The sequence below is a fragment of the Amblyomma americanum genome, chromosome 1, assembly GCF_052857255.1.
Source record: "Amblyomma americanum isolate KBUSLIRL-KWMA chromosome 1, ASM5285725v1, whole genome shotgun sequence".
In the NCBI taxonomy this organism is placed as follows: Eukaryota; Metazoa; Arthropoda; class Arachnida; order Ixodida; family Ixodidae; genus Amblyomma; species Amblyomma americanum.
The window spans coordinates 523,730,497-523,743,634 of NC_135497.1; the positions used below are offsets into that span (position 1 = coordinate 523,730,497).

The following is a 13,138-nucleotide window of genomic DNA, read 5'->3' on the forward strand; positions in this document are numbered from 1 at the left end:
TCCAGTATAGCTTATTTTTTTTATTTTAATTTGAGCTACAAGAAAGCTTGTAATCCATGGCTTTCGTGAGTTTTTGTTATTTACGCGTGACATGTACGGGAAATGTTTTTTGTACAGGATTTTAATATATGACATGAGAGCGTCATACATGGAATCAACATCGGTTTTTTCAAGAACATGAGTCCAGTCGTGGGCTTGAATATCAGTGCGAAAACACTTCAAAAGAAGTATCGGTGATGTCAGCTGCCAAGAGATGCTGTGTCTTTATAATTAAGACGCATTTTGTGCTGCTCTATCTTGTGCATGGTCCTGCCGTTTTGTATTGTGTTTGCTTTGAGTGTAAAATGATGTTTTTCCCGTATGCAATACTCTATGTTGATCTTTGGGGTACTGAAAATAAATAACAAATAAATAAAAGTTTTTTTTTCTAACAGCGGATTGTACACACCAGCTACAGGAGGAGGGTGATGATTAGCTCTTAGCGCTTGGCAAGCATTAGAGTCAATGTGGGAAGTCTGCTTGCGATAATATTTCACACCGGGATTTCAGGATTAAAACTATAGATTCCATCATAGGCATTAGAAAAACAATTTTCTGGCTTTATTTAGGTTACGCAACATATAGCCAGCATGAACAGATTCCTCGGAAAGGATCAAACCTTCTGCAATCTGACGCCTTCGTTCTGAAAGACGAGGCACAATTAACAATGTTGCCTTGCCGGCTTCATAAACGCATATGGTTTCCGATTTCAATTTGCGGCTTGATTTGATGAACTTTTTAGACACAAGTACACGTTTACTTCGTGTTCTAAAATATTCGTTTTTTTATTTCTGCCCGTTCATCTCTACATTAGAAAACGTCGGACAGGTTCTGTATATTGTGTTACGTTGTCATTCAAATGCTGAAAATAAAGCCGCATTTTTTTTTCTACGTGCAAAGGATAGAGGGCAGCCACTGCGATACTTACGTGGCTTTCGAGCCGTAGCCAAGAGTAAACACCGAAATATTACTTCGGCGGAAGGTGTTCTCACAGTCCCCTCGTGCAGAGATGTGAGAAAGCATTTGGGGAGGCCATTCGTGAGATCTCATTTATGAAGAAATGTTTGGCGAGAAGAAACAAACTGTGGGCTTGAGCTTTTTTTGTGGTATGAGCAGAGTATAATCTGCAGCAGGTGCGATTTCAGGCTGACACAGTGCTGCATCGGGAGATGCCGTCATTGGAGTGGAAATCCTTGCCCTGCGTAGAATGCCGAGTCGTCGCGTGAGTCCTAAAAAAATGCACACATTTCACCACGCAGAACAAGACACTGGATAGACAAATGCTGATCTGCACTTTTTGAACTCAGCGAATGGAAAAGTACTTCATAGCAATGTAAGCAAAGATGCATTAAAATAAATACTACCAATACTGCCTATATGCCTCCTGTATTGTCGTATGCACATTCGGAGCCAGTCCGGATAGTGTCTTACGCACCTATTGTCGCGAAAGCTCTCGGAAATGACGCCTAATTTCCATTCCAGGTTTCCTGCTCAGACTGATTCTTTTCATATATATATATATATACTTGTCAAACGAGCCCCTCATTTCATTTGCCTTCTTTGCTAATAGCTTAACGGGGGTCTCGGTTCTAGCAGTCTTGATGCCATAGGTAGCTTAAGAGGGCTCTCGCACAGTTTCCGTCCTCGCCGTTAGAAGACGTTCTACGTCACACTCGCGGTATTACAGGACGTGCTACGTTCACCGCTATGGACGCGGGTGGCGCTGGTGAACACTCTCAAGGTTCGCTTACACGCAAAACATAAATACCCACGAAAGCAGCAGATTGGACAGCTGTCGCCGTAGCTCAGTTGGTAAGAGCACCGGACGCGATATTCGGAGGTCGTGGGTTCGGATCCCATTGGCGGCATGGTTGTTTTTCTGCTGGTTTATAAGTAATATTCATTAAAAAAATTGATTGGCACTAGAAATTAAAAAAAAATAGAAAACATTCCCTTTGCACCTTGGTTTCGGTGACTGATGGCTTCCTTAATATATATAAAACATTCTGTGCGCTCCGTTCCTATTTTCGTTATTGTGATGAAGGCCGTTCCACTGCCTAAACGTCAAATTACATTGTTTCAAACGTTGGTGTCTGTTTATGCACTATATATATATTATGTGAAAAAGTAAGGGAATTGAGTGGCTCGTTTGGCAAATATATGAAGTAAGCCAACGGTCAACGAAACCAAGGTGCATAGGGTAATGTTTTTTTTAAATATTTGTAGTGTCGATTAGTGGGAGAAAAATACTTCAATTAATCTGTCGCTTAAAGAAAACTACTTACAAAGCAGCAGAAAAAACAACCATTCCGCCAGTGGGATCCGAACCCACGACATTCGACGGTTGTCCAATCCGCTGCTCTCCTGGGTAATAATGTTTATCGCGTGTAAGCGAACCTTGAGAGTGTTCACTAGTGCCACCCCGTCGATAGCGGTGGATGTCGCACGTCCTGTATTAAATATATATATATATATATATATATATATATATATATATATATATATATATATATATATATATATATATGTGTGTGTGTGTGTGTGTGTGTGTGTGTGTGTGTGTGTGAGTGTGTGCGTGCGTGTGCGTGCGTGCGTGTGTGCGTGCGTGTGTGTGTGCGCGTGTGTGCGTGCGTGTGTGTGTGCGTGTGCGTGTGCGTGCGTGCGTGCGTGCGTGTGTGTGTGTGTGTGTGTGTGTGTGTGTGTGTGTGTGTGTGTGTGTGTGTGTGTGTGTGTGTGTGTGTGTGTGAAGGAAAGCCAACAGTCGCTGGAACTATGGTGCACTGGGGAATGTTTCTATTGTTTTGTTATTATTTTTTATGATTCGATGAATCTGTCGCTTACAGAAGTTTAATTACAAAGCAGTAGGAAAAACGACCATGCCGCCGGTGGGATCCGAACCCACGACCTCCGAATATAGCGTCCGGGGCTCTACCAACTGCGCTACGGCGGCGGATGTCCAATCTGCTGCTCTCGTGGGTATTTATGTTTATTGCGTGCAAGCGAACCTTGAGAGTGTTCATCAGCGCTACCCTCGTCCATAGCGGCGAACGTAGCACGACCTGTATGGACGAGGTTGGCGCTAGTGAACTCTCAAGGTTCCCTTGCACGCAATAAACATAGCAGATTGGACAGCCGTAGCCGTAGATCACTTAGTAGAGCATATATATATATATATATATATATATATATATATATATATATATATATATATATATATATATATATATATATATATATATATATATATATATATATATATATATATATATATATGTGCACGACTTAATCCTGCACATTGACTTTCTGTGCGAGTGTTGAGCTACACTAGACATTAGAGCCGGCGAGTTTGTGACAGCTTGATTTTCCTTACGCAAAACGTGGTCCTGCCAGCTCAGATGCAGCTTTCGTCCCTGTGCAATCTTCCGCATTTTGACTGGGGCTTTACCAGATCATAATAGAAGCGGAGGTATTAAATGGATTAACGAAAAACGTATTGGTCCTATATGCCGTCCTGAACGCAGCGGACGGTTGCATGCACATGTTGGTCCTGAACCTTTCTGCACAACCAGTGTGTCTTTCGTGCGGCTTTAAGCTAGCGAGATCTGAGGACTATATTACCGACGCTGATTTGGCCGTTTCTCATTGCCCTCAAACCGCATCTGAGACGCCAGAATATTCTGCTCCCATGCAACTGATGATCAACAAGTCCCTCCTTTTTACCAAGCGGCGTACATTGCAACATGTTCTCGCGCTTCGTGCCCAAGTGTTCACCTTGACCCAGACAGGATCTACTTACCGCTTTGCGAGTCTCTGGTATGCAATATAAAATCAATATGGGGAATGCCAATCCCATTCGCCAGAAACCCTACCGAGTCTCTGCATCCGAGCGAATAGTTATTGACGGTCCGGTTGAAGAAATAAAAAACGATAACGCAGTCCGAGAGAAACTACACTGTAACGGAACTGGTTTTGTTTGGCTGTTGTCTTTGCTGTCCACAACTTCTGCCCGTACATGTATCGACATCTGTTTACAATCGTGACTGATCGTCACTCTCTATGCTGGCCCATAGACCTGCGCGATCCGTCTGGCTTTTTGGCGGAATAGGCTCTACGGCTGCAGGAAAACAATTTTTTTGTCGCCTACAAGATTGGTCGCCGCCAAAGCGATGGCGACTATGTTTCGTGCCATCCGTTGCTGCCTACATCTAGTGGGGATGCGGACTTCAATGGCTGTTTGGCTTCGTTCTCCCCAGCGTTCCCAAATAGAGAGGCCTTTCGGCGCGAGGAACAAAACGACCTCGCACTGCGACCTTTGCTTGCTGCGGTCCGGCTGCATGCTCTACACCATTCATCGTTCAGGACGGAATCCTGCACAAAAATATACTCGGTCGATAGCGCATTCATGCTTCTGGTTTTCCCAGAAAATCTCCACAATTATGTGCTGCACGCCATGCACGACGACCTCACGAGGGGTCACCTTGGCTTCTCCCGTACACTGCACAGACATCGTCAGCGCATCTATGGGCCAAACCTATATAAGACAACTAACCAATACGTCGCAAGTTGTGACAAATTTCAACGTCCAAAGCACCGCAGAGCTCCTCCAATAGGCCTTCTAGAGCCGGTCAAGACACCCTGCACGCCGTACAAAAAAGTTGGTGCCGAACTTTTTGGCCCCTTTCACAAGTCTTCATAAGGACTCCGCTGGGTTAGAGTTCGTGCAGATTAATTGACGCGCTACGTGGAAACTGAACCGCTTGTATCAGCGCTGGCTAGTGAAGTGTTTTTTATGCGGCACTCTGTTCCTCTTCGCAGTCAGTTTGCTTCTGACGTCGTCGTCAAAGAGTTACTTCGGCTGATTGGCTCAAGCTACCGTCACTCTTCGCCTTAGCACCACCCCCAGACAGAGCATACCAACCACACCCTCATCAACATGCAGTCTATGCATGCTGCATAGGATCAACGGGACTGGGTTGCACTGGTATCAATCTTGACATACCCATACATCCCACCGAAGAATGAGGTCACCGGGTGTTCCCTATTCTAGGCACTCTAGGTCAGAATGCCACGCTCTTCTTCTGGACTCTGTCTTCCCCTTCTCGTTTCACGAATACCTTTACACCTGTAAGTTACGTCGCGCTGTAGGAGCTCGACAACTGGTCCGCTTGGGCAGTTTTTCTTCTCAACTCCACTTCAAGGACCGCTATAACGAGCGTCACGTTGCGACTACATACGTCCCGAAGATATCAGGTAGCTTTGAGCGCCATTGTGTAAGCGCGGTTGTACCTGAAGTTTTTGTTCATGTAATCTAGCACTTTAGTCATTCTGAGTCGATTCAGCGATGCCAGCTACGTCCTCGCAAAGTTACCGCAGAGAACCGGCACTCTCGCAAGACGCAAGTAGCCCATGTAGCTCGTCTCGAACGTTGCCACTGGCTCCAGACGATCTTCGCCTGCCACCGAAAAAAATTCCTCGGCCATACATATAACCGTGGTGGCCGCACTGGAACATGAACCGCAGTAGAAGAGGACGAGGATGAACACACGCGAAGGACGTTCACTTAGCTGCCTGCTCCGTTTCATCTAGCCCGCCCAGCATTCATCTCTAAATAAACCCATTTCGTCAGCAACAATATATATAAAAAGAGAAATGAAAGGAAAATAAATGCTCGTTATGACATGCATGACGGAAGCCAACAGCCACCGAAACCAAGTAGCATAGAGGATGTTTGTTTCTCATTTGTGATGTTAATTAATTAGAACTTTATAGTGTAATATTTTTCGCTTAAAGATAATTGATAAAAACCAGAACAAACAACCACTTTGCGCGCGCGGTACCCGAACCCACAGCCTCCGAATTTCGCGTCCGGTGCTCTACCAAATGAGCTAAGCCACGGCTGTCCAATCGTTTGCTTTTGGGGGTATTTATCTGTAGAGTTACCGAACCTTAAGAGTGTTCAATATCGTCACCCTCGTCCACAGCGGGGGTTCCAGTACGTTCAGTATTACCGCGAGTACCACGTAGGAAAGCGATCAAATTTTGATGAAGGAAGCTGTGCGAGAACCTGCTTATACGGCGTCAAGACTGCCAGATTTGACGCTTTCGTTAAACTATTAGCCAGACAACTGACGGGAAAAGAGGTGCTTGGTAAGAAATACATGACGGAAGCTAAGAACCAACGAAATCAAGGAATATAGGGGTTGTCGTTTTTAAATGTGTGGTTTTTATCATTGGGCGATTAATAAAAGCAGAAGAAAAACAACCACATACTGCCGGTGGCATCCGAACCCAGTACCTCCGAACTTCGTATCCCGTACTCTACCAACTGAGCAATGGCGATGACTGTCCACTTCTTTTTTCGGGGATATTTATGTGTAGAGTAACCGACCCTTTAGAGTATTCGCCAATTTCACCCTCTTCAATAGAGCCGGACGTAGGACGGCCTGTAGTACCGCGAGTGCTACGTACAAATGTGATCGGAACTGTGAGGGCAGAACCTGTGCGACAACACTTATGATACACTTTGTATATATACAGGGTGTCAAAGCTAAGATTATCTAGGTTTTTAAAATTTGCCGCTGCACTCTAGCATGACGCGACCAAATGCATGTTCCTGGCTGTTTTATGGAGTTTTGTATTCTGTTTAATATCATAATTATTTAAGATTAATTACCTTCTTCGCAAGCAAAGAAGATGGACGAAAAAGTCCAATGAGAAAGTTGTGGAACGGTGCGGGAAACGTCCAACTCAACAATTTCTTTCTTTCCATCTATTGCGTATCGGCTTCTGTTAGCTCACTGCAGATGCCCGCGAAATACAAAAAAAGAAAACCTCGTGTCATTTCCGCTTGCGCGCTGCGTTTGCAGTGCTCAAAAACGTTCCGTCTAGGAGCGAACAGAACGTTTAGCCCGGTTTGCTGCCGCTTTAAAGATGACAGGGCCGCGACACAGCCGCTGGCTGTGCGATATAGGCAAGCGGTATGCTTCCCTTGTGCCTCTTTAAAGGGACAACCAGACACAGTCCTTATCGCTTGCGATCGCGTGAATCGCACAACCAGCGCCTGCGTCGCAGCCCTGTCACCTTTTTAAGCAGCACCACATCGGGCTAAATGATCTCTTCGTTGAGCACTGCAATCGCGGCGCGCAAGTGGTTATGTCACGTGTGTTTTTGTATTTCGTGGGCATCTGCAGTCAACGAAAAAAGCCGATACGTAATAGATGGACGGTTAGAAACTGTTCAGTTGAACGTTTCGCGGAGCGTTCTACAACTTTCTTTTTGGACGTTTTCGCCTATCTTCTTTGCTTGCAAAGTTACGTAATAATTCTTAATTATGCAAATAAGCACAATAGAGAAATTAGTGTGAGTTGCTCCATACAACAGCCAGCAACATGCATTTGATCGCGTCGTGCTAGCGTGTCGCGGCATATTTTAAAAACTTGACTAATGTTAGCTTGGACACCCTGTATATCTGCAAAGTGTAGCACAAGTGTTGTCACACAGGTTCTGCCCTCACCCTTCAAATCACATTTCTACGTAGCACTCGCGGTACTAAAGGATGTACTACGTCCGCCTCTATGGACGAGAGTGAAATTGTCGAATACTCTACAGGGTCGGTTACTCTACTCATAAATACCCCCAAAAAAAGAAGTGGACAGCCGTCGCCGTAGCTGAGATGGCAGAGTACCGGACGCGAAGTTCAGAGGTACTGTGTTCGGATGCCACCGGCAGTATGTGGTTGTTTTTCTTCTGCTTTTATTATTCTCCCAATGATAAAAACCACACATTTAAAAAGGACACCCCCTATGCTCCTTGGATTTTTTGGCTGTTGGCTTCCGTCATGTACTTCTTACAGAGCACCTCTTTTCCCGTCCCTTGTCTGGCTAATAGTTTAACGAGCGCCTCGAATCTGGCAGCCTTGACGCCGTGGTTAGCATAAGCAGGTTCTCGTACAGCTTCTTTCATCAAAATTTGATCGCGTTCCTACGTAATATCCGCGGTAATACTGGACGTACTACATTCCCCGCACTGGACGAGGGTGACGCTATCGAACACTCTCAAGGTTCGGTAACTCTACATATTAGTACCTCCTAAAGCAGACGATTGGATACCCGTCGCGCTAGCTCAGTTGGTAGAGCACCGGACGCGAAATTCGTGGGTCGTGCAATCGGGTCCCGCGCGCGCCAAGCAGTTGTTTGTGCTGCTTTTTATCAATTATCTTTAAGCGAGAAATTATTACACTATTACTTTTAATTATTAATGCCACAAATGGGAAAGAAACATCGCCTATACTACTTGGCTTCGGTGGCTGTTGGCTTCCGTCATGCATGTCATAACGAGCACTTCTTTTCCTTTCATTTCTCTTTTTATATATATTGTTGCTGACGTAATGGGTTTATTTAGAGATGAATGCTGGGCGGGCTAGATGAAACGGAGCAGGCAGCTAAGTGAACGTCCTTCGCGTGTGTTCAGCCTCGTCCTCTTCTACTGCGGTTCATGTTCCTGTGCGGCCACCACGGTTATATGTATGGCGCGAGGAAATTTTTTCGGTGGCAGGCGAAGCTCGTCTGGAGCCAGTGGCAACGTTTGAGACGAGCTACATGGGCTACTCGGGTGTCGCGGGAGCGCCGGTTCTCTGCGGTAACTTTGGCGAGGACGTAGCTCGCATTGTAAATTTACTCAGAATGACTAAAGTGGCAGAAGACTTGAACAAAAACTACTAGCAGAAACCACGCTTGCGCAATGGCGCAACGGCACTCCTACCAACGCCTTTAAACAGTTCACCGCAACCACACCGTGTGTGCAGGCGCCACCAAACACAACACTACCAGACACTACAGAACCAGGAACCCGTGCTCAGCACCAAACCGCCCCACACCCGCTGTGCAGGGTGATACGTCACCGGTTGCCACTTTGACTTGCCCCGGATCACGGAAGGTTCCCATGTAAATAACAACAGAACCAACACTGGGCTCAAAACAAACTTCCGCCACCGTGCAAAACTTTGGGGACGAGGTCGCCACGACGAAACAAAGCTATGACCTCAGATGACGCTGTGGCTCAGCCCAACAGCTGAATTTAAAGCAAAACTGACATGCCGAGCAGGCTCACGCACCCACCATTTCTCCTCCACGCAATGTCACACACCCTAAATGTTTTTGTTAAAATAAGAAAATTTATTGACAAACTAATCAGGCACGAGCTCCACATAAAATTTCTTCAAATAAATCAAGTCAGAAAATATACCGAAGAGGCTTTTCGGATCCCTATCCCCATTCGTGAGTAACTTTTCAATATCTGATTGAGAAGCATGGAGCAAAGAACTACTTTAGGCGTCTTTAAGCCTTCTGAACATAACAATTTAGCTCTTTGAACAGACGTTAGCATCAATAACACCCGAGGAGAGGCAGGCGCGTCACAACATGGTACTCTCAGCATCGTAGACAAGTGAGCTTGAGGTCTTTCAGTTGAGCAAAATTAAGCAAATTTGTGCGGAGAAGCTTAAACAAAATCTCTCGTGATGACATTATTGTTCCAGCAGGTATAGAGCGCACAATAATATTAAAACTAGCAAGACGCATAACCCCACCCGACAATAATAACGAAACGGTGAGCGAACATGCTACGACGTTTGACCGAATACCTGGAGAGCCATACCTCCCGGAAAATATAATAAACCTATCAAGCTCACAACTCACCCCCGATAAAAACTACCTTTTATCGCGCGGACTAAAATTCTGCCCAAATAATGGTCAGTAAAATGAATAACAATTACTCAAGGATCTGGATGACTTTTGCCGAACACTTAGTCAACGGGAATATTTTTAGACAAACCAAACCAAAATAACGCGTGGTGCCCGGAACTTCAGGAACAGTGGAACCCCAAAACAGGCAGGAATAAATATCTACACATATAATAAATAGTACAAAAAACATAATTCAGGCCTTTGGGACACGAAAATCTAGCCCACCTAACCTCACAAATACAACGTAACGCCTTACACTCACTCAGGAAACGAACCGACATCGTCATTAAGCCAGCCGACCAGGGTGGAGGTATAGTTATTTTGGACAAAGATGATTATATTCAGGAGGGCAACCGCCAACTCAACGACTCAGTATTCTATAAGAAATTATCATTAGACCGCACCTCGGAAAAGCAAAAGATCCTAGCAAAACCTCTCAATAAACTGACCGATAAAGGTGAATTACCATGCCGAATAATTAAGGCACTGAAGCCAAAAAAATGCCTCCATAGGGCGCTTTTATATGCTTCCGAAAATGCACACAGGGAATCATCAGGGGCGACCTATTGTTTTTGCTGTCGGCACACTGACCGAAACGATCTCAGATTACATCGATTCTCACATCAAACGTATACCTCGGCAACGTCCATCTTACATAGGCGATACTAACCGTGTCCTGAGATAGTGGGTTCAGGTCCCACGCGCGCCAAGCTGTTGTTTGTTTTGCTTTTTATCAATTATCTTTAAGCGAGAAATTATTGCGCTGATTTTTTCTAATTAACAAACGCTACAAACCAGAAACAAAGATCCAGTATGCTACTTGGTTTTGGTGGTTGTTGGCTTCCGTAATGCATATCGTAACGAGCATCTCTTTTCCTTTCAATTCTCTGCTTCTGTATATTGTTGCTGATAGAATGGGTTTATTTACAGATGAATGTGGGCGAGCTAGGGGAAACAGAGCAGACCGCCATGTGAATGTCCTTCGCATGTCTTCAGCCTCGTCCTTTTCTACTGCGGTTCTTGTTCCAGCGCGACTAGCGCGGTTAGATGTATGACGCGTGAAAATTTTCTCGGTGGCAGATGAAGCTCGTCTGGAGCCAGTGGCAACGTTAGAGACGAACCTCATATGCTACTTGGGTCTTGCAAGAGCGCTGGTTCTCTGCGTTAACTTTGGCGAGGAACAAGAGCCGCGCTCGAACAAGAACCGCAGTAGAAGAGGACGAGGCTGAAGACATGTGAAGGACGTTCACTTGGCTGCCTGCTCCGTTTCTTCTAGTGCGCCCAGCATTCAACTGTAAATGAATCCATTCCACCAGCAACAATATATATATATATATATATATATATATATATATATATATATATATATATATATATATATATATATATATATATATATATATATATATATATATATATATATATATATATATATATATATATATATATATATATATATATATATATATATAAGCAGAGAAGTGAAAGGTAAAGAGATCCTCGTTACAATTTACATTATGGAAGCCAACAACCACCGAAACCAATTAGCATAAGGGATCTTTGTTTCCCATTTGTAGCGCTAGTTAATTAGAAAAAAAGTACTGCAATAATTTCTCGCTTAAAGATAATTGATAAAAACAGAACAAACAAACGTTTGGCGGTGTGGAACCCGAATCCACAATCTCAGGAAAAGGTTAGTATCTCCTATGTAAGATCGATGCTGCCGAGGTATATATTTGATGTAAGAATCGATGTAATCTGAGATCGGTTCTGTCAGTGTGCCGACCCCAAGAACAATAGGTCGCCCCAGATAGTTCTCTTTGTGCATTATCGGAAGCATGTAAAAATGCCCCGTGGAGGCATTTTTTGGCGTCAGTGAATTAATTACTCGCAATGGTAATTTACTTTCATCGGTTAGTTTATTGGGAGGTTTTGTTATGATCTTTTGTTTTTCAGAGGTGTCGTCTAATGATAGTTCCTTAAATAATTTTGAGTCGTTGAATTGGCGGCTGCCCTCCTGAATATAACCATCTTTGTCCAAAAGAACTATACCTCCACTCTTGCTGGTGGGCTTAATGACGATGTCGGTTCGTTTCCTGAGTTTGTGTAAGGTGTTAGGTTGTATTTGTGAGGTTGTGTGGGCCAGAATTTCGTGTCCCGAAGGCGTGAATTATGTTCTTTTGTACCTCTTCAATATATATATATATATATATATATATATATATATATATATATATATATATATATATATATATATATATATATATATATATATATATATATATATATATAAATTCCTGCCAGTTTTGGGTGTCCACTGTACCTGAGGTTTCGGGCACAACCACGCAATATTTTGGTTTGGTTTCTCAAAAACATTTCCGTTGTCTAAGTTTTCGGCAAAACTCATCCAGATACCTGATCAATTGTTATTCATTTTACTGGCCATTATTTGGGCAGAATTTTAGGCCGCGTGATAAAAGGGAGTTTTTATCTTGGCTGAATTGTGAGCTTGATAGGTTGATTATATTTTCCGAAAGGCATGGCTCTCCAGGTATTCTGTCTAATGTGGTTGTATGTTCGCTCACGGTTTCGTTGTTATTGTTGGGTGGGGATATGCGGGTTGCTAGTTGTAATACCATTGTGCGCTCCATACCTGCCGCAACAACAATGTCATCACGAGAGAATTCTTATAATCGTCTTCATCCAAATTTGGTTAATTTTGCTCAAGTGAAAGACCTCCAGCTCATTTGTCTCGAATGCTGAGAGTACCATGTCGTGACGTGCCCGCCTCTCCTCGAGTGTTATTGATGCTTACGTCTGTTCAAAGAGCTCATTTTTTATGTTCAGAAGGCTCAACGAAGCCTTTAGTAGTTTTTGCTTCAAGCTTCTCGATCGGATTTTGAAAGGCTACTCATGTATGGGGATAGCGATACAAAAAGTCCTTTGGGCACAGTTTCTGATTTAAGATATATTTGAAGTGATTTTAGGTGGAGGTCGTGCTTGATAAGCTTGTCAATCATTTTTCTTAATTTAAAAAAATCCTAGATCGTTTGACATTACCAGGAGGAGAAATGGTGGGAGCGTGAGCCTGCTGGGCCCGTCAGATTGCTTTACCTTCTGCCGCTGGGCTGAGCCTCAGCGTCATCTGAGGTCATACCTTTGTTTCTTCGTGGTGACCTCGTCCCCGAAGTCTTGCCAGGTGGCGGCAGCTTTTGTTGAGGCCTGTGTTGTTCTCTTGTTGTTGACATCGGAACCCTCCGTGATCCGGGGTTTGTCAGAGTGGCAACCGGTGACGTATCGCACTGCACTGCTTGTGTCGGGCAGTTTGGTGCTGAGCACGGGTTCCGGTTTGTAGT

The 13,138-nt window shown here is 44.1% G+C and overlaps 1 protein-coding gene across 1 annotated transcript in view; it reads right to left on the minus strand.

The window, feature by feature from the left end:
- Positions 1-570: 570 nt before the first annotated feature.
- Positions 571-13,138, minus strand: part of LOC144107307 (uncharacterized) — a 102,209-nt gene continuing 89,641 nt past the window's right edge. The window contains exon 6 of the mRNA XM_077640304.1: positions 571-1,237. Coding sequence (XP_077496430.1) covers positions 1,181-1,237 — 57 coding nt within the window. The 3' untranslated portion in view covers positions 571-1,180. The remainder of the gene's footprint in view (positions 1,238-13,138) is intronic.